General features: G+C 34.2%; 1 protein-coding gene and 1 long non-coding RNA gene across 6 annotated transcripts in view; one reads left to right on the forward strand and one right to left on the reverse strand.

Moving 5' to 3' along the window:
• Positions 1–23,481, forward strand: part of LOC125061914 — a 109,147-nt gene that overhangs the window by 74,962 nt on the left and 10,704 nt on the right. For 2 of the 5 annotated variants that reach the window (XM_047667553.1, XM_047667556.1), the window contains exons 2-3: positions 1,534–1,723; positions 2,193–2,306. In XM_047667553.1, coding sequence (XP_047523509.1) covers positions 1,655–1,723; positions 2,193–2,306 — 183 coding nt within the window. In that variant the 5' untranslated portion in view covers positions 1,534–1,654. Of the gene's footprint in view, positions 1–1,509; positions 1,724–2,192; positions 2,307–23,481 lie in introns of those variants that run through there. The other 3 variants (XM_047667555.1, XM_047667554.1, XM_047667552.1) reach the window with 3 other exon arrangements.
• On the reverse strand, positions 15,852–17,268 carry LOC125061915. The gene is made up of 2 exons (XR_007119104.1): positions 16,844–17,268; positions 15,852–16,680 (listed from the first exon to the last, which is right to left on the reverse strand). It is a non-coding gene; the product is annotated as an uncharacterized LOC125061915 (long non-coding RNA).

Below are 23,481 nucleotides of genomic sequence, written 5' to 3' on the forward strand. Positions count from 1 at the left end.
CAACGCACTTTCGAGCCCTCTGAGAGTATCCATGGACGGCGGTACTTAACATCAATTAAGTTAAAAAAATTAGGGCACTCTAATATCGAGGTACCACTGTATTTATATTTTACGATTGATTTCTCCGTTACCCAATCTCTCCTCTTTATTCCGTATATTGTATAAGGCAGACCAAGCCAGGTTTCGCAAGATACATATTAACATGTAAATTACTATTGCAAATCCTATCGGAATTTTCTTAAACGTATAATATTGCTAACTTCGCTCATGGCTTTATTAACAAAATTTGCTTAGGCTTTATAATTTTTTTGGAATAAATATAGGACTTTTAAATCGCTTTAATAGACATATTCGTTATATATCACTACATAGTATAAACGCGTAAGAGCGTACCAATTCTTGAAAGGCCGACAACGCACTTGCGAGCCTTCCGGCATTGTGAGTGTCCATGGGCGGCGGTATCACTTAACAATAGGTGAGCCTCCTGCCCGTTTGCCTCCTATTATTTAAAAAAAAAACGCTTTCTCTGTCCCTATGTTGATTTAATATAGTATCTATATTACCCTTTACAGCATATGATTTAAATGAATATTTTCGAAGATATGACAAATTTAAAAATCGCGGGACGCATCGCGTCGGAGGCCGCGGTTCTCCCTAAACTCTACACTTTGAATTTAGTATCGGCATTGCATCCGTGCGAAGCCGGGGCGCGTCGCTAGTACATATATAAATCAGGTTTCATATAGGTACGTCGCTTAGTCAAATGTGAATACAATATTAATGTAATAATTGTATTGTTCGAGGATTCAATATTTCCAAGAATAATAAGGATAATAATCTGTTTACATGAAATCCCGTTGTGGTTTTGACGTATATAGCATATAAAATATAGCATCAAGCTATTGCTAATACCAGAAAATAATACTATTATAATTCGGATATTAAATAAATAATATATAACAATTTTACAATTACAATTAAATAAATAATAAATAATTAAAACCGAAATAAACAATGTTAAACAGAATTGAACGATTAAAACAGATTTAAAGAATTAACACAGAAATAAACAATACCTAAAACAAATAAATAATTGAAATAGAAATAAATGAATAAAACAATCAAAATATAATTAAATAATTAAAACAGATATAAAGAATTAACATATACGTATAAATAATTAAAACAGAAATTAATAATTAAAATATAAATAAATAATTAAAACAGAATTGAACGATTAAAACAGGTATAAAGAATGAACACAGAAATAAACAATAAAAACAGAAATAAATAATTAAATAAAATAGAATAAAACAATCAAAATAGAATTAAATAATTAAAACAGATATAAAGAATTAACATATCTACAGATAAATAATTGTTACAGAATTAAACAATTAAAACATATATAATTGCAAGCTTCATTTAAATTCGGTCTAATTTCTTGACTTGTTCTTGAACATTTATTTACCCTAATTCAATTAAAGCACTTTAAACGCACAGCTACAGTAGCTCATCTCTTTTTTATCACAGTGTAAACTAATTTGCCAGAAAGAGACGAAAGAAGAGATGTAAATAGTAGTGAATTCTGATCGGAATAACTTAATGAGTGACTCTGAGAAACAATGAAAGTGTAGCAAGTGTTAAGTGTCTAATGGTGATGACGCAGGCATGGAAAAGAAGATTCACTTGGATCACAGAAGGAAAGCTCGCGAGATTATGGGTACCTTTGTCTTTATTATAGGACTATTAAGTAGTTAATAACTGTAGTAAAAATTACCGTCACATTTTTCAGTTACGCGCTATCTTTTTCTTGTCCCTACCACGCTTGATCCGAAGAGATTCGAAGCCATTGATAACAAAAATATATAATAACGATAACAATGATAGTAATAATTCTATTACAATTAATGAAATTCTGTAATAATCTTAGTAGTAATAAGGTAAAATGAAATAATTGTATTTGTGTTCATGTCTATGATAATAAAAGCCTTTTGTTAAAAAATTTACCTCAGATGTATAATAAAAAAGTCCACGCAAAAATGTTTAAAATGTCACGGCGAGAGGAAACAGCTGCGCACGCGTTGATAAGTTATCATTTCCGTTCGTCTTTGTGATTACTTATAAACGACTCTCAGCATGCCAATTACCCCTCAAATAGTTCTGTTGCTAAATGTTGGTGTGTTCTCCAGGCGGAGCTAGTAGCAGCAGTTCGTCGGCGCGGAAGAGGTGACAGCGATGATGATGAGGACCTGGGTCTACCACGGAGTCCGCCTGCATCACCACCAACTGATAAGGCTGATAAGGTTTGTAATTATGGTCCAAAATGGAGAATTAAAAAAAAAAAACAGTCCGACGTCAATGACAGCCAGTTCCTTAGCTATTTTTATTAAGCTCCTGGCGGTAATTCCAGGGAACATAGGTTTATTAGGCTATCGTTAAACCTGGATTTTTTGAAGTGAAGCTTCTTTATGAGCATGAGGGTAAAAATTTTACGGAACGTCACGAAGATGTGCAGCGTTTTTGTCGAAGAAAAGGGTCAGAGCGATTGAGACCGATTGAGAGAGAGAGTTTTTTTTTTTTTATAGAACGGGGGGCAAACGGGCAGGAGGCTCACCTGATGTTAAGTCTGAAGGGCGATTATAGAAATTAATTTTATTAATTATTAATTTATTTATTTAATTTATGCAAAATAATTTATTGAAATCTCAAAAATGCCACGTGAAGAAATAAATTAAATAAAAAATAGATTTATAATTTGTATTAAGTCCGTTTAAATTACAGGTTTTATTAATAAGTTTTAAGGCCTGTTCAGACCTAAGCGGTATTCGCTACCGTCTGCGGCAGCGAAAACCCAGTGGGTATGCGGTAATATTACTGTTCAGACCTAAGCGGTATTTGCTACCCATATGTATGTACATAGGTATGTACCTCTACCCACAGCGGCAGCGAATATCGCTCAGGTCGCTCTAGCCGCGGTACTTGATACTAAATACCTGAGCGAAACCCGCGCGGTATGTACCTCTACCCACAGTGGCAGCGAATATCGCTCAGGTTTGAATAGGCCTTTAATAGGCTAACGGAATGTCAATCACTTTTAATAAGCGCCATCTAGTGTCGATTAGGGAACTTATCTATGCGATTACAGTGGTACGCTGACGCTCGTATAGATGGCGCTTAACTCAATGTCAAAATCAAACGTTTTGCTAAGAATTATTCTAAGTTTCAGCAGCCTATCACGTTTAATATTTATGAAGCGATATAGTACGTTTATGTTTAAGACACACAGCCAGTAGAGTGTATACAAATAAATACACCACGCCAAGGTCGTATTGAGGTACGAAATTTGGTTCAAAATGTGACACAGTTATTCTAGCGTAAAGGTCTGTGATTGAATTTCAAATGCAAGTATATTTGGTTAGAGTATTTAATAACACGTATTATTTAAATGGCCTCGTACAATTTTAAAGCCTTAATAATAAAACTTTTTTTTTTAAATTAGATTTTCGCTGCATATAAGCAAAGTAATGATTATTGTAAGTCAAGACAAGGCGATTCGCACCTGAAATGGCCTAGATCCGGACTGGCCACAGGGCTTTTGGACACTATTTACACAGTTTCAAACTTAAGACAAGCCCCGCGTGCGACTGTAGACATAGATATAACATTTATTACTAACAAAAACACACAAAATAACAATATTCAAAGAAAAAAATAAAATAAAACATATAATGGGAAAAATCGAAAAAAAATCCCATTCGGTTCGTTTCAAGTGTGTAATGCGTGTATGCTGTGGTTGCAATTGGCCATGGTTTAGCAGGCTGAGGAGCAGAATGTTCCACAGCGCTGGTCACTGGCGAAAGAACCGACCAAAGGTAATTTACTTGTTGACTGTTCGAAAGAGCCAGGGACGATCTGGAGCTAGAGACTGACATGAGGGTGGGTATCCCGGGTTGGGCTATCAGACATTTAAAAAATAATAAACAACTGTGTTCCGTCGCTGTATTTCTGGACATCCACGAACAAAGCCGTGGGATTTATCTAGTATAGAAGATACGCGGTAGTGATTCTTCTTTACGCAATACTAAGCCGTTATACCTAATCTATTTTATATAATCATATTGTTTTCATACCATTTTAAAATAGACACTTATGTAAAACTATGTACAAGGTAAAGTGTTATGTGGATCTTACTCTGTGACATTAACTGTAATAACAGTAGATCTACTGAATTTAACTGTCAAACTATTAAATGTCAATGTCATTTAATTTATCACGCCTTTGTCCCGAAGGGGTTGGCAGAGATCTCGCTTCATCCACTTTCATGACATGCTCGTCGGTTATGGGTACTTCTGAAGATCCAAAGATTGTTATAAGTGGACAAATAATATATATAAATAAATAGTCTTCTGGCAATATCCATGGGCAGTTAACATCAGATCAGCTTCCTGCCCGTTAAAATAACTAAATAAAAAGCTCAATAGAAATCTTTATTATTTTATATATTTCCGAGTTAATAAGACAGATAGTGTTTAGTATGAACTTGAGTTAAAACAGAATTATCACATATTTAATCATTTTTAATGAGCTATATCAACAGTATATGTTACAGGATATATTTTCTAAAATACATGTCAATTATGATATACAGAAATGTTACGAAAAAAAATCTACTGTATTATCTGGAGTCAATAAATTGTTATTGTTGCACGCACTATTATTGCATTATCTGTGTACTAACGCATAGACTATAGATTAGTCTTGCCGCGACCTTTGCTAACGATGCACGCGAATGATAAATTTACGCGCGTTTTTTGTTTCGTGATAAGTGAAAATAGTTTTAGATTTTAGTTATAGTGATTTGGATTAATAGATAATAGTAATCAATAATTTGTAAGTAAGTGGTTGAAAATGCGCGTATAATAACTATAAAATCTTTATTTCTTCTTTGTTGGAATTATATTTGACAAATTAAAAATCCAACGTGACCAGTCAAAACTTCCGATGTTTTTTTAATTTCTTCTAAAACAATTTGATCTGTATTTATTGGAAATAATATGATCTAAATTTTATGAGTCCACAAATTTGTCGGTTCGGTCATATCGAAATAATGTCATTGAATCAGTAGTGAGTTTCTGGAAACCCATATTTTCTAAATTTCCATATAGCTTTCCACTAGTTTACAGGCTTACCTGACTTAATGTCCTATGACCCTGGATGGGGCAGAGTCCACAGTGAGCCTCCATCGCGTTCGGCTCCCATATCGGATTTGAACTCGCTCTAAGTCTTTTCGGCTCTCTTTGCCTCTCTTACAACTAAATCGCCAGGGTATGTGACGGCCAATCTAGCTCATGCTTCACCATTGGAATCTCTTTGTAGTGTATGGCGTATTCACTGGCGTCGCTTGATCTGTTGGTTAATCGGGGTTTCTTGGCAACGCTCCCAGATTTGCTCGTTGGGATTTCAGGATTATTCCTTAAAATTAAATTTTTATTATAAATCTTGCTCTTGAAAGGCCTCGAGAAATGGTTTCTAAGTCAGTTTTATTTTAAACGAAATGGAAATGCATTTGTGCATTTGCCCCCGTAAGGGGTTGTCACGTTAATGTGTATGTAGGGCTCAACAGACCCCAGAATCTGCTATTATGGGTCCACAATACCCACTAAAACATCCGGTAATATTTATTTCGTCCTGCAGCTGACATAAATTATATATAACAAAAAACAATTATACAAAAAAAAAATATTATTTACAATCAAGTAGGTATCAAAAATTATTATAAATAAAATCAAAACAAATTTAAAAAGTTTGGTCCCTGTGGCAGTGTACCTTTAACGCTGGCAGCATTTCCTCGCTGTATTGCGATACTTATTGGTTGAGCGAGGAAAGCACCAGCTCTGGGCTCTGGGGGGGGGGATATAGTTTTAGTTCCTACAAGGCCGCAATAGAAAGTATCCGGGGTAGCTGTCGCATTTTCCGGGGCTGGGGTAAAATGCAATGAAAAATAGTGTCTCAAAAGACTTATTCAAATAAAAAATCTTTTAAGATGCAGGTTGTTCAAAAAGAAATTAAAACACAGGCGAGTTTCACATAACAAGAAATAATTTCGCACGTTAGCGATGACAAAAGTTCGGAAACAGTGAAAAATGCCAATGGAAAGTGTTATTGTATCTCGTAGATAATAAAACAGACATATTTCTGTGTCTATAATAATAGATAGATTAATTTTATTAAATTTTAATATTTATTGTTTTGATGCTTATCATTATGCGAAGCTAACAAATTTTCTTAAATCTTCCAACTCTCTCAAAGGCCGGTAACATCAAGTAAGCCCGTTGCATTCCTTAGCCATGGTGTGTATTCAAAGTGACTTTTTTCGTTTGCTTTCCGCCGATAAAATGTATTATTTTAGACTTAAGTTAGGCCTTTGAACCAATCACTCAAAGTTAAATCATTTATTTCAATTAGGCCTATTAAAAAGTCACTTTTGGAACTCAAAATTACACGTCAAAGATATTAAAAAATTTACTGGTTGCCACTTCCAAAAGGTAGTTTCATATGGAGAAGTATTGGCAAGAAACTCCAACTCTAAAGCATAGTGTAAATACTTTAAAAAATCTGAGATAATGCAGAAATATACATTATCAAGAATGAATAAATGGGTGAGGGGAATACGAAATATTTTTTTAAATATTAATGGATGTTAAATGTTAGAACGCGTATATTGACCTAGAAATAAATAAACATTAGATAGCAATAATTGCGGCATATTTCCTGCGCGTAATTATTTTGTTAAATATCGTACAATCTGGCCTCGTTATGCTTCTATTAACATTTAACAAAGGACTGTATATTTCATTCAAGCTGTGCCATCAACGTAATTCGGTTGTAGGCTGCTGTCTTCCTCGATAGGGAGCGTTCAAGTATTACGTAACGAATTTGGGGGGGGGGGGGGTCTTTTGGAAGTTACGATGCGGGGCGGGGTATAATTACTTACTTATTAATTTACTATACGTGGGTACAGTACTGAAATTGGGTACTGAAAAACGTTACGGCGAGTTACATGGGGGGGGGGGCAATAATCTCTAAAAAGTGTGTTACGTAATACTTGAACGCTCCCATATATGGAGTAAACAATCCAAATACAAATAATAGGGGCAAACCGGCAGCAGGCTCGCTTGATGTTACGTGATCCGCCGCCCATGAACTCTCAATGCCAGAGGGCTCGCAAATACGTTGCTGGCCTTTTAACAATTGGTACTCTCTTTTCCTGAAGAAACCCAAGTCGAATTGGTTCTGAAATACTTCAGTGGGATGTCGTAATAATAATAATAAAAGCCTTATTCGCTTATCTTTTTAACTTACATGCTATTCTTATAAAACAGTAGTATCGTAGCCAAATAATAATTTTACTAGCAACCAATTTGGAGAATCCCACTCATTAGAAGTTAAAAATACTATGACAACGTTCGTAGACAAGCTAAGGAGCGTACAAAAACAATTAAATTGCGTTTTTTGGATGTTGTCCTTAAACATAATGCTGGGAAACGGGTTTTAATTATGAACGTACGAGAATAATGAATGGATACCAGTTATTGTTTTTATGGTACCACCTGTCTGGCACTTCTTGAGAACTTACTGATAGTTGTTTAAACAGTTACAAATTGAAAAACCATTTTTCTTGGGCAACTAGTTTAACAACAGGCTGTCTTCAAATATAGGCCTTGACTAGCTAACCTTCTCCATCCTTTTTTATTCAGAACAGTCCATTGGTACACATCCGCGACTCCTGTTCTGCACAAAACAGCTCTATTTGTTTTGAAGAATCTGACTAGATTAATAGTATTGGGCTTAATAATAATAAATAATCAACTATAATCGAGCAATTAATTAAATATAAAGTATTTACAATTTAATGTACATAGTAATAATAATAAAAATAATTTAAAATTAAAGTTTGGTCCCTGTGGCAGTGTACCATCAACGCTGGCACTATTTCCTCGCTGTATTGCGATACTTATTCGTTGAGCGAGGAAAGCACCACCAGAAGTCACCAGTACTAACTAAAATCATTAATTAGCGCCTGTGCACTTGAACCCCACAGCCCAAGAGTGTCTACTCCAAAGGGAACAAAATGGAAGTTGGAGGAAAGACTCCAAAAATTAACATTAAGCTATACTTAATAATTCGTCGATTTCTGGTGAAGGGCAGTTCGTGAACTCCACTCCAGAGAGTGCTTCCGTGACCCTTTTATTGTTGAGAGATTTAACTCATTAAAAACTCGGGGCCGGCCCCCAGCCTCCAGTAAAATCCAATTCGACTTCGCGTCCTGCACTTGGAGACTACCGGCCGTATCCATGGGTGCCCCTTTTTTGTGTATCAAATCAAATCAAAATCATTTATTTATTTAGGTACACTTATGAACGTCAAAAAGAAATATCATACTTATTTTACATTTACTGCCGTTCCCAAATCAAGGGCGTAGAACGGAAGAGAACTGGCAATGAACTCTCCGCCACTCTTTTTTATATACATATATAAAACATACATACGGGCTTACTTATCTGATGCTAAGCCGCCCATGGACATTTTTAAACTTAACATCATGAATCTCTGACCCGTTTGGCCTAAAAAAAGACAGTACTTATACCATACAAAATATCAATGTGCAAAGCAACGTATTTACCGTCATTATTCATTTGTAAAGAAATTCTCAACACGATGACTTGTAATCAATATCGAATTCTCACGTCATTCCGTTATTCATTCACTGTTACTTGTTAACTGTTGACTAATATTTCAAGCGCTGTTAAAATCCATTTGAGGTTAAAATATGAATAAAAGTACATTAAAGATGGCGTAGGGCACCATTAGATATTGACTCAATACCAATTGTAAAAGGCCGGCAACGCACTCGCGAGCTTTCTGACAATAAGGGTGTCTATGGACTCGTATGCTAAACAGGTCCTTCCAGAAAAGACCTTACCAATTCCTTAAGGTCAGCAACGCACTCGCGAGCTCTCTGGTATTGAGTGTCCATGGACTGTCCTGTCTACCAATGCCGAGTTAACTATCGGCGATGGTAGACGTGTCTTTCAAGAAAAGAGCGCACCAATTCCTAAACGCCGGTAACGTACTCGCGAACTCTCTGGCAATGACTGTCCATGGACCCGCCTGTCTACCATATGCTGACAACGATTAGCATGTGCGAGACGGGTCCTTCAAAAGAGCGTACCAATTCCAAAAGGCCGGCAACGCACTTGCGAGCCTTCTGGCAATGTGAGTGCCCATGGGCAGCGGTATCACTTAACATCAGATGAGCCTCCTGCCCGTTTCCTAAAAAAAATCCTCCTAGAAAAATAAAAATAAATCAGTGGCGCTACAACCTCTTCAGGTCTTGGCCTCAGATTTCTGAATCTGTTTCATGATCATTTTTAAATCTAATAGGTAAGTAGGTGATCAGCCTCCAGTGCCTCACACGCCGTCGACTTTTTGGGTCTAAGACATGTCGGTTTCCTAACGATGTTTTCCTTCACCATTCCAGCGAATGTTAAATGCGCACATAGAAAGAAATTCCATTAGTGCACAGCCGGGGATCGAACCTACGACCTCAGGTATAAGAGTCGCTGAAGCCACTAGGCCAACACTGCTCTCTCTCCGTTTGCCTCCTATTACATAAAAAATAATAGTTAAAAAAAACTAAAAAACACGCTTTTAAAGCACATCAAACTAAAAAGTGAAAAATAATTCCTAATTTAGGCTGAAAATGGTAATGAAACACAATAAAACCAGTATTTTAACTTTAAAAGCGTGTTTTTTAGTTTTTTTTAACTATTATTTATTTTTTTAGTTAATTTTTTTTTTTTCATTTTTTTTTCGGATTATTGCATTGTCATCGATCTTTGACAGGTGCGCAAAGTTTGAATTAAATCTGTCCGTTAAAAGTGGGTCAAAATCGAGTCCGAAGGAGTCAGTTACATACATACATACATACATACAGGTGAAGCTAATATAAAGCGTGTAAAAAGGCATAGGTAAATAGTTGTTTTAAGTTATTTTTAAATGAAGCAGTAGAGGAGTGCGAAAAACGGTCAATGTTAGTGGCAGAATCCAAGGCAGAAGACATCCTCTGATGCTGATGATGAGGCTCCTAATGTTGGTTCTGGGAGTCGGAAGGTTAAAGAACGAATGATAACGAAATCTGTGGCCTAGAGGTTTTCGAGGTTTATTTTTATACAATGCGCTCAATCTATTACCACGCTTAGTAGGTTTACACAACTGACCTTTGCTCTCGTGGGCGTACGAAGCCTTTAAGGTGGAATCGATAGGTTTATGACGTCATACCTTACAGCCTGTAATCTCCTTAGTAATGGAATTTATTGCGTTGTAAAACAGTATCTTTGAACAACCCCTGCCCGTGTGGAGTTACGTCAAAGTCAAAAACTCAAATAAATTACTTCAATTAGACCACCTAAAATGGCATCTTTGAACGTCAAATAAAATATAAAAAGATTCTAGTTTAGGGGCCTCATAGCCTAGCGGTCTTATTAAGTGGCAGCTAGGTGAGGGGTACCGGGTTCGATTCCCGGTTCGAGGGCAAGTTTTAATTTAATTTAAATTTGTTCTCGGCCTTTGGGTGGGTTGTGCGGTACCGGGCGAGTGCTTAAACCGTACATGGAGGACACGGTCGAATTTCTAAAGACAAGAACGAATTATAAAAAATCCTATACTTGACGCTGGCATAAATCGTGCCAGAGCCATTAAAAAAAAAGATTCTAGTTGCCCCTTCCAAAAGGTAGCTCATGAGCAGTGCCTTGAGCAAAGTTATCTTTTTTCTATATTATAGCTACTAGTATGTTTGTCGTTATCCGGATTTATTAATTTTGTGCTGTCATGCAGCTGCTTTCTATCTTATGTTTTATCAGTGAAACTTTTTGTGGATATATCCAATGTGTTTATTTGTTAACTCTTTTATTGTATAGAGATGTATCTGATTGTTTCCCAAATAAAGATAGACCTGGATGAGCCTTCTGTGAACTATGCCATCAAATCGAATGCGTATTATTAATTCCTCACGATGTTTTCCTTCACCAAGCAAGAATTATATAGAAAGTTACGTCTAGGCTTAACACTGGTCAATACGCTTATTTATTTCGTCATCCTACAGATTACATAGTATATGATAAACATGGCATAACGACGTTTGCCAGATCAGCTAGTCTAATATATAAAATTCTCGTGTCGCGGTGTTTGTGGTTAAACTCCTCCGAAACGGCTCGACCGATTCTCATGAAATTTTGTGTGCATATTGAGTATGTCTGAGAATCGGACAACATCTATTTTTCATCCCCCTAAATGTTAAGGGTAGTCCACCCCTATTTTTTTTTATGATACAGCATTAAAAAATACATACAACCCCTAATTTTCACACCTCTACGATCAACCCCTATTTTTTATTATAAATTATATACATGGCGAAACGACATTTGCCAGGTCAGCTAGTTATATATAAAAAACAATTATGCTAAACATATAGAAAAGATGGAATACATAATATACAAAAAGGTTCAAAGATTTACAGAAGGAACAAATGTTCAATACACTAGCGGACCCGTCAGACGTTGAATATTAACTATGAATATTGATTTCGAATTGGTAAAATTAATTAAAAAATATTTCAGAAACAAAGTGTTTATTATTCTAATGCTTAATGATATACAACATTCTTTGTTTGTTTTTCTGGCTCGTATATAATTATTTTATGTGTATTTTATCAACATAATAACTCCGATCGAAGCATTTGTTTTAAACGATATTCATTTTTCTTACATCAATTCAATTCTTCTTACAAAAATTCATTCTTACGTCAAAGAGTCACTCTTTATACTTTTGATATTTGCAGCACGCATTCTTCCAAGTTATGTCAAACGCCATAAGGTTACATCAAAAAAGTTTGAATTGTATAGTTAAGTATTCTTAAATTTTCTAATTTTCCGAGCGATTTTCTTAATTTTTCTTTATAAGAACCTTCTCCTGACAATAACAAACACAACAAAGAAAGAATTAGCGAAATCGGTCCAGCCGTTCACGCGTGATGCCGTGACCAAGGAAAATAGGGATTCATTTTTATATATGTATATAGATTTTAAAAGTAATACCTAATTCGGTTGTGTTGTGTGTTGGTGTGAAAGTGGAAGTGGGGGGTGTGCTGATGATGTAGGTTTAGCGTATTCCGCGATGGCTTACATGAGTTCTTGCTTCTGAATTTATGGTTGAACTCAAAATTAGCTAAACAAATTTGTGACATTCAGTCTACTAAGTTCGTTGTAAATCTCCATTTCATAATAACAAATTTGGAGAAAACAATTCAATACGCCTATGCTTATCAATTTTGTAATTATTTGTAATGGGTCAAAGTTCTTGGTGACTTTTAATTGGATTATAAAAACTTTCGCAACTACATAGAACTTGTTTTAAACGCGATTATTAAATATTTCCGAACCGATTCGATCTGGATCCTTCGACAACGTACCGATTTATTAAAGACCTTCAGTCTAAGTCTCCACGGGAATGCTGCTTCTCCCTGATCAGGTTGACAGGTTGCAAACAGTTTATAATTTCCTATATTATTTAATTCTTTACTCAATTGTTTTCAATACCAAAACTCCCTCCTATCTTAAAAATGGTTTCAAATTCTCAGGTCCTTATAACTATGTTACGCTCCTCTAATAGATGCTTATTGGAAACTTCATTTCAAAGCTCATCCTTTTTCGGCAATTCATTTAGGATCTCCGCCATAATATACCTTATATCCTCTAAGATTATGTAGTAGCTAACGGTTAAAGTTTGCATTCAGACTAGTAGTTTTTTAGTGTATTCGTTCCAAAGATACAAATATTCCTTGATTCTAATAAAGCCTTCGAAAAAAAAAAAGGTTTCATTATTCCATTCCCTCAAAGGTCGACCACTCATCCGTAAAGCCGCGTAGGTGTCGATGGGCGGCATTTAGCTCTTTATTATTGTTTGCCCTTGTCCCATAGAAATATCTGTGTCAAAATTTAGACAAAGACAACATTTATTACTAACAAAAACACATCAAAGAAGAAAAAAATATAACCCTTTTCCCTTTCGGTTCGTTTCAAGTTTGTAATGCGTGTGCTGTGGTTGTTTGTATTCTTTATTATTTTATTCTTAATTACCAAAAGACTGTTGAAAACTAAAATATTTGTTTCCTCAAACCCACGTGCCAGATAATCTTAATTAGTATTTGTAATTACTCATCAATAATGATTGAATCAGTATAATTATACTAACATTCAAATATTTATTTTATCAATGACAGTTAATTAACTGGGGGTCATTAATATCCAAAAATGGCGTGACGTAAAACTTTAACGCTCCCTAATAACTGACCCCAAATAGAAAGAAAGAAAGTCCATTGGTGCTCAGCCGGGGATCGAACCTACGACGTAAGGTATGAGAGTCCCACACTGAAGCCACTAGGCCAACACTGCTCAAATATGCTGGAAAAATTGTTAAAATGATGGATTCATCAGTCAAATGAAATTATTATGTATTTCTATCTACCTTATGCTGACCATGGTTGGGGAAGTGGCAATCCATTTCTATTCGGAAGTAAATGTTTATTATTTATGCAATAATAACGTAACGAATGACCAAAAATGGATTAATTCTAAACAACGATTATCCAATGGTTTTGATGTAATCCAATAAGGAATTATAATGAAATTGGTTCGTGTTAACTCCAGCACTTCGAATAAATTTACATTGTACAGGATTAACAAGTATAACTGAGCAGTGTTGGGTAACTTCAGTGTGCGACTCTCATCCCTGAAGTCGTAGGTTCGATCCCCGGCTGTGCACCAATGTACTTTCTTTCTATGTGCGCATTTAACATTCGCTCGAACGGTGAAGGAAAACATCGTGAGGAATGACCTTAGACTCGAAAAGTCACCTACTTGACTATTAGATTGACATGATCATGAAACAGATACAGAAATCTGAGGCCCAGACCTAAAAAGGTTGTAGTGCCAATGATTTGTTTAAATAATTATAACTGGGACAGACTTGAAAATTCGGGTGTACTCCTCCCTCAAAGGCCGGCAACGCACCCACTAAAAGTGGTTGTCTATGGGCATGTGATGACTGCCCTTTTTGGCCGTCCCGTATAAAATAAAAATAAAAAAAACGGGAATACACAATCAAATCTTCTGTAAACTTGTTAGAACGTGTAGAAAGTTACCACGGCAACCGTGCTTTCTTAAGACTTTTTTAATACATATATGGTGACCACGGTACTAACAAGTACATCTTTGCGTATAGAAGTCCGCTTATGATTATTTTATTGTAGTGTCTTTCAATAATTAGCATAACTTCAATATTTTAAAGCCTGTATAAATAGATTTTTAATTTTAAATATGTAATTATAGATTTTGATTATTATTATTTACTCCTTACAAACGTTGTGTAAAAAAAAAAAAAAAAAAAACATGGCGATTAAAAAGAGTGGCGGAGAGTTATTGCCAGTTCTTCTCTTCCGTTCTACGCCCTTGATTTGAGAACTGGCAGTAAATGTAAAATTAGAAGCATTAATATTTATTTCTTTAATGACGAATCACAAGTGTACATTGTGTTACCTACGTGAATAAATGATTTTTGAATTTGAATTTATTTATTCATTTACAAGAATATATTCATTATCCTTACACTACAATAATGACGACAAAAAATATAATTTATAATATGTACTTGGAGGTAGTATCTCCCAAGGAAGACCTGGGCCTATTCCTGTGGTATTGTGATTCAATACATTACATAAATACTCCAAAAATTTAGTAAATTTAAATAATTATAATGACAGAAATATGGTTGACACAAAATTCATATAACGCTAGGCCACACTAGGGCCCCTGTGTTGTAACTAGATTACAATTAATAATCATAGAACGTAATTAATATCTCAAGATCAGGTTGTAAAAATAGAATCAGCTGTCAACCACATTCCTGGAGAAAATCTATAATTTCATACCGCAAAGGTTTTATTTCTAACGCATTATAAACGAAAGTTTGTTCAAACTTATTACTGATAAGATTCAGGGTGAGATCTATAGTCCGCACTTGGACTTTACTCTGACTTAACTATCGAGCTAAGACACAGTCGGTATTTATAGAGCAAACTGCGAATCCCTCCCTAGTGTTGGCTTAGCTTAATCTCAAGTCCACGAAATCGACGACTTACCAAAAACTTTGACTATAAGCCTAACAAAAATAATGGCCTAAAATTTGCTCTACCATCATATCTTTTACTGGACTTTTTATTTTTGTCGGTTTTTAATGAACGGTGTTGCCATTTGGTATCAGAGTTCCATAGACTTTGGGAAAAATAGAATTTGAATTCAAAGAAATTTTAAATGATCTTGATAAATACCTATGAAATGCATGAAATAAAATAATTATACATTATTATGGTATCTATTGTTGTTTATTTACATTATTTATATAAGTGTTCAACCCCATTTTTGAGAGATCTTATAAATAACTGGTGTGATATCGTATCTGTCACCTGGCAGCCCTGGCATATTATAGTGACAACGAAATTCAAACTATAACCTAACCGATGACTCTCGCTTCACATCTGTTATTTTCGTTTCCCTGAATCTTCTACCATTTATTACCTGACTACCCTAAAAAATTTGAGATAGGAGTGGAACATATAAAATTAAAAAATCTGTTAGAAATAGAATTTCTTCAACAAAAATATAAATTAGTATTAGAAATATGTATTACACTCAAAAAAAGAATCAGAAAATAAATGTTTAAAATGAAACAAGTTTTGTTTTGATATTCTTTATTACCGAACAAATTACCTAGTTAAATTGTGCAATCACAGATTGCCGGAATGCTAGACCTGTAGGAGATCTTTCATTGTTTCTGTGTTACTCAACTTCTGCTGTCAGCAAGATCACCATCATCATAAGCATAGGGGATGCTTATGACTCTATATACCTATATTATGCAATACAGCACAAGCTATAATTATATATAACTAGTATATTTTGTCAATTTTGACTGTAGTCCTAGCTGTAAACATGGAAATTTCCTTTTCTACACTCCGAAAACCCTTTCAACAATATGCCTAGTTCTTATTTGAGAATAATTATAATTATTGTCAGCTCTTGTCGTTGGATATAAAAGTGTTGTTAACATGAAGTTAAGTGCCGGATAACCGCTGTCACCTACTAAAACTCCTTCTAGTTCACCATTTAGCAGCCTTGCATACGCCTGGCAGTTTCTAAATATCCTGCTGTCGTGTGAACTACCAGGCCACCTGGTCACTATATCAAATATTTCCATATCAGGCCCTATTATTGCTTGCACATTTACAGAAAATTACCCTTTTTTATTTCTGTATGCTTCAGAGTGAGCGATACCTTTGGGTCTATTAATTTTTATATGGGTGCAGTCAATAGCTCTGATTATACTGTTTAGGTCATGGTGAGTATTAGATCTTATTAATTCTTCAAACTTCCTTTTGGCTGTGTTCATATTTCTTGGAAAATTTACAAATCTAGGAAGTAATTTACTCAACTCTGCAGAGACTTTATTTATAATTAAACAGACTGTAGATTGGCTTATTCTGTTCAGATCACCACACACCATCTGTAATGTCAATGAATTATTATTAGTTACATATATGTTATGTTTCTGAAAGTCAGAAGACAAATGTCTTCAACATATAATGTATTTAAAATCATTTGAGAATACATAGGTACCTATAATATTCAAATCGAAAAACCATACATATTTATGAACACAATATTACCTGAAAACATCCAGTTGCATTTTTATGCCTTAATGCAAAAAGTATTTGCAATTGCGGTAGGTTTGGCGATCCTCTGTTGTTATAAGGTTGCAAGTTTGTAATGATCAGTGGCAGGATCACATTTAATACCGTGTGTTTCAAAATACGGTTCCTTCTTTTGAATTCATTCTCACCGTACAGGATGGAAAGATTTTGGTTGTATTCGTTCCGAACATATACAACACTTTAGGCAAAATTTTCAATTGTTGATATTTGATACAAGTGCTCTGTTGCTGTTGTCAAAACAATGCGATCCGTTCTACGTAACAAAATTATTGTCATCTTTAAATAATTAATACATTTTCTAAAGGTTACTCGTAAATTTCTAGTTATTGCAATAATAAAATAAATGAATACATAAATAACAATAAATTGAAGATATATGTGTACCGTTTTAGATGTTTAAATATTTGTTATTGTTTACTTTTTTAAAGGATAATAAACAAAGTATTGCATGAACTGAAACATCAATTTGTATTTTGACATTTGCTGTCTTAGCTTGGGCTTAGCTTAATCTCACCGTTAAAATGTCTATAAATACGAAATCATAGTTTAACCTTAGTGTACACTAGGCAAAGTTTTTCGTAAGGTAAGTCTGAGCAAAGTCCAAGTGCGGACTATAGATCTCACCCTAAGAGACGCTACTTCCAACTTCTTCTTCTATTGTTGCCTCTCCATCACTGGAGAACAGTCAGCCTCGTAAATATTCTTGAAGCCTTGTTGTATGTACAAAATTTTTTTAACGATTTTAAAACAAATGGTGACTTTCACCAGTCGAAACAGAAGGTACAACCAACCAGGCTCCAGAAGATAAACCTCTCCTTATATGGAAATTGTATTCGTTTTTACAACAAACTCCCAAGCGAAGTTAGAGAATTAGCACTGAATAAATTCAGTTTTTTTTATAAATTAGTCGATTATTTAAATGATCCTAATCCTTGAAAGCCCCTAAGAAATAAATGGTACTAGGTACATGGATCTCACAACTTTTTACAGTAGAAGAATATTGCGTGAATTGGTCTACATATGTTTTTGATGGCATTCAATTTATCGTGTACTGTCATGTGTGCACATGCGCAGTGATGCGTACACTTGCAAAATTAAAGGTGAACAAACTAAAATGTTTCGTTGTTGATTTTGAACCTTTGGTATAATGCTTCATTATATAAGAGTATTTTTAGGCCTCTAGTAGAAAGAGTACTTAGTGATAGTTTAAAAAGGCCGGCAACGCGCTTGCGAGCCTCGATCATCAGGTGAGCCTTCTGCCTGTTTGCTTGTATTCTATAAAAACGTTAAGTTTTTATGAATATGAGGGTAAACATATATTTTTATATATAAAAAGGTTAAGGCTTACGTAGAAAAAGAAGGGTTTTAACATGGAATTTAATATAATTTCGCTATAGGCCCATGGTAGCTCGATAAATCATTCTTCCTTGATACAGCTTTTTCTATTTTTGTCTCACATCGGTTTAGCGTGATCGGATAGGCGTGTTAGTCTGAGTCTGGTAGAGTGGTAGATTGAATTAATATCAAAGAAAAAAAATACTGCAAAAAATAAATAAATAATTATATTGCATAAGTTTGTAAAAAATGCTATGCAATAGCTTTACCACGGCAGTCCCCGAGTGCCACACGTATTTTTTATTATTATAAAGATACCTTTAAAACTTTCCTGTACATAAACAATATAACAGAATCCTCACTGTTTATTATACAAAATCACAACACCCTACTTCCGGTTCACAATTGACTGCTTTTTCAATAAACAGTTCAACACAATCTCGGTTTAGCATTTATTTTATAGTGCTATCTTTTCACTATCTATTCTATAAATCTATATATCTATATATATAAAAATGAAACCCGATTTCCGTTGTCACGACATAACATGAAAACGGCTTGACCGATTTGTCTGATTTTTTTTTATAATATTCCTTGAAGTATGAGGATGGTTCTTACGGAGAGAAAAATTAAAAAAAAATGAGTGAAAAAGTCTAAAAACAACTTTTCTATATTCCCATACAAAATATTCGTAATAATACTTAAAAGTCAATTTGAACTTTAATACCATATCATAGAGTTCAAGTGTTAGTGGAGGGGTTCCGGGAAGCTAAATTTTTATTTTTGACATAATGTATTTGTTGTCTTATCAACTTTCTTTTTTTATCTTACTAAGTATTTTAAACAAATAAAGAATAGACTGTTAGGCGGTACGATGTTCGCCAGGCCAGCTAGTATATATAATGAAAATGGTCTTCGTTTGAGGCTCAATCACGCCTAAACCACTGATCGTATCGACATGAAACTACCACCATTCGATGCGAATTTTTTCCTAGATGGTTTATGGCTATTTATTTATTAAATTCCAACTTTCCGTTTTATTTATTTATTAAATTCCAACGTTTTTTTATTGCTGTTTTACTTTTATGAAAATTTATCCATACGGACTTCACCGCGGAAACATTCGGGGAAGCTTCCTAGAACCTCTAAACGTCAACATCTGTTAAAAACTCGATTTTCGAAATATTTCAATTTTCTTAGCGGGAAGTTAAAATGAAGAATAATAAAAATATGAAAAAAAAATAAAATAATGAAACATAAAATTTATTTTAATTCGTCCAGCAAAGCGGGCGCGAAACGGGCTAGTAAAATATAAAATAAATCAGTGGCGATACAACCTGTTTTTGGGCCTTTCATTTCTGTATCTGTTATATATTTTATCAATCTAAAAGGTTTCTGCCTGACATACATGACATTCCTCACAAATGGGCGCTTAGAAAGTCCATTGGTGCACAACCGGAGATCGAACCTACGACCAGTAATATAACGTGTACGAGATCATACACACTTGTGAAAAACCTTGATCTCAAAAAATCTAAATTACGTGAATTGAACCATTTTAAAAGATTGTTTATAGGTAGAGTCTAGTGTTACACCCTAATTGTTCTGAGTAAGTCCTTTACTAAATAAATTTTCGAAAGTTTTCCATTTAAAGAAAATGTAAAAGTAAAACAACGAAAGAAAAGACTATCAGATAACCGATAATTACGCACAACAATTGAAGCGTAGAAAGTAGAAAGTTCAACCAGTGTGCCTAGGGTTTAATAAATCAGCGGCGCTACAACCTTTTAGGTCTGGGCCTCAGATTTCAGTATCATACATATTTGTCAATCTAATAGGCAAGTAAGATATCGAGAGTTTAAGAAATTATTACTATTCATTAGTCACATAATGCCTGTTGTAACATCGATGCTACCTTCCTGCACTTTTGTAAAAAATATAGTACATATTGTTAGAAACTAAAATTTTCTTTTTATATGGTTTAGTTTCACACAGATGTGTACATAACTAACTTACTCTAAATTTTCTCGCTAAGTGAATGTATAATTCTTAGAGATATAAAGTATCTTTGAACCGAAGTAAGATCAGCCTACTGTGTCACACGCAGTTGTTGGGTTTGGTTTTTTAAGGAGTTTTGAGCAAGCTTTCGCCGTTCAAATAATTTTGCACATTGAAAGAAAGTTCATTGGTGCACAGCCGGGGATCGTACCTACAACCTCACTGATGAGCGTCGCACGCTGAGACCACCACAGTTCCATGGATTTTGGGTCCGAAATAAAAGTTTATACTAATATTATAGAGGAAAGATTTGTATGTTTTATAATGATCAAAAAAATCCACCATTATCCGTGAACATGAGCTATATTTCGTCATAATCGTAGAATAGTGACGGATCTGACAAATAGTAAACCTTACAGGACAGCCATTTCAAAATAATACAATCATGTTAGTTTTTGTCATAACTATTTTAATTCATATTCTGTTATTATGAAAATTGGCATACAAGCAAACAAAAGGGTTTGTTTTGAAACAAATAAAAATAAAAACATTAAATTACACAGTTTTCTAGAAACATCACATGTTACCGACTGATTAATTTGAAATTTAAAACATATGGAATTTGTTTTTTAGTGTAGCCGTAATATTTAGTCAATGTAGTATCCAAATATGATAAAAAGTGGATTTATTTCCGAAATTAATGAAATACCCAGCCGTCCCAAGCCGGAATCGCTTTGGTAATAAAATCATAACATATTGTTTTCTGTTTTGTGTCGACATTCCTCTTAAGAATTTTCTAATCGTCCTATTTTCGTACGAATTATAATTAACAACAAAAATTTTAATCAAAATATTTTGATTTATTGCATCCGTCACGCGAAACGTACCATCAGCAAACGATAGTTAAAAAGATAATTGTGAGTTCGGATATTAGTATCTTCTCTGAACCATGCTAGAACAATATTATAATTATCTAGATTCAAAAAACATAACCCGACGACCATAATCCCGAATAAAATTCAATAGGTCTTTCTACACCTTCCTGGATGTAACATAAAAAATTGTGTGTATACTTATGTATTCGCGTTAGAAGTTATACTTCTTTGGCGTAACAAGATAAAAATCTTTTCAAAAATTGTATTCTAAGTTTGTTGAAAAAACGACACTAACAATTGAAAAAAGGTATATTTAATACATTGAAAGTTTTATTATAACGCATTATCTAGTTAAATAAAGTTTATTTAAATATCACAAAAAATATTTCTACATAACTAAAGAAATGGACATATAATAAAATGTTGACTATGCTAACTTCAGGGTGTCGGTTTTTTGTGAGGGTGTGCGCGCGCATCGTAAAAATTTACTCTCATCATTTTTCCCTAACGAGCCAAAAGAAGTATAACTTCAAAAAGCTACTCCGAGCTGACCCAAAGTGAGCCTTGGCCCACTTAGAATCAGGTTCAGGAACAGCTGGAAATACGCCGTGGACTCTGGCGGATATAACCTATAGGAAAACTGTTTATTGAAGTGAAACTTCTTTATCGAGGTTGGAAAAAATTTAGTGTAACATTTTTTCGTTACGCCGTACGCGTCACGTTTTTCGGTTACGCGCCATGTTCCTTTTTGAAGTCAAACTTCTTTATCGGCGTTGGAAAAAAATTTACCGTCACATTATTATTTATTATTTATTATTTATTATTTTATATTATATTATTTATTATATTATTATTTATTATTTATTATATTAATATTTATTATTTATTAAATTCATTACATTCCTAACATATCTTTCTTTTTCCGTCCCTCTATGTATCGGAAATCTAAACTTTTTGATTTGTATAAATATGAACAACACTTCAAGATTAGTTTGCCACTGAAGTTTCACTACTGACATGTGTACTTTGTACACACACACTTTTTATTTATTTATGTGACGAACATTTCACAGTACTGCCTGCTGATGGCGTCCAGTCCTCTTCTTTCAAACTTGACAAATGGTTAAAAGTTGATTAAAATAAATTTAATGTATAGTTGAATTTGCTGATAGTATGTGTTACATTTCGACATAGTATCCGAGTGAAATATCGAATTTCAAGGTGACGTGCTATTATTTCATTGACTGAGTTATATCGAGTTTAATTTAGTTTTATTAATTTTCGCCTACTTACGGCTGGGCTCCATTATTTATGTATACATAATTCGTTTTGATAAAATAAGGTCCTTACATATGAAATTATATCTCCTCTTTAGTTAGGAATTCCAGATTCAATTTTTTACAGCTATAATACTAGCTATAATAATACTTGTGCATTTGTTTTTCGAAAACCATCATTCATTTAATTTTCTTTGCGTCACTATTTATAAAATGGAATACATGAAATATCGCGCCCCAAGCGAAAATGACTCCGAATTTGATTTATTTAATATATTCTATTTAAAAAAGTCTACTTTTTTATTCCTCCCATACAAAACGCCAATTTCATATGTAAGGACCTAATATTTTAGATAAATTGCAATACTTTAAGACCTGCATTAATAGTGATAATAATAATCAGCAGATTATATGTTATCATGACATACAATGACGTATTTACTATCTTCGATTTACATATAAACGTTTAGTTTTCACAATAGATTCACCAGTACTTCTAAGTCAAAGTAAAAATCATTTATTCATATAGGTAACACAATGTACACTTATGAAAGTAAAAAAAAGGAAATGCTTTTAATTTTACATTTACTGCCAGTTCTCAAATCAAGGGCGTAGAACGGGAGAGAAGAACTGGCAATAAACTCTCCGCCACTCTTTTTAATCGCCAAGTTTTTTATTTTACACAATGTTTGAAAATAGCTGCAACCATTATACCAGAAGACCTATGTGTTAGACTTTGGCAGGCACATACCGCCTGATTTTTGAAGGTTGAGACTCTTCTGGTTCTGCCACGTTCTTGCATCTTCCAAAACTCTGTCATACTCACTGCTGTGCTGTCTTCCAGTTGTAGCAGGTCCTACTTTATTCTGTTGATCCAACGGTATCTTGGCCGGCCCTATACTTGGACTGCTTATAATAGGGATGGTGATTGCCGTGTATACGTTGTGCCAGTTCTTGTTGCCCGCACTACGCCCTTGTCTTGCGAACTGGTAGTAAATGTAAATTTAGAATCAATTTAATTTCTTCTGTCAACGTTCACAAGTGCACTTGTTTACCTGTATGAATAAAGTTGTTTGATTTTGTGGATTATAAATTGTTTTCTTGTTAA

Source organism: Pieris napi, chromosome 24, assembly GCF_905475465.1.
Source record: "Pieris napi chromosome 24, ilPieNapi1.2, whole genome shotgun sequence".
Classification (NCBI taxonomy): domain Eukaryota; kingdom Metazoa; phylum Arthropoda; class Insecta; order Lepidoptera; family Pieridae; genus Pieris; species Pieris napi.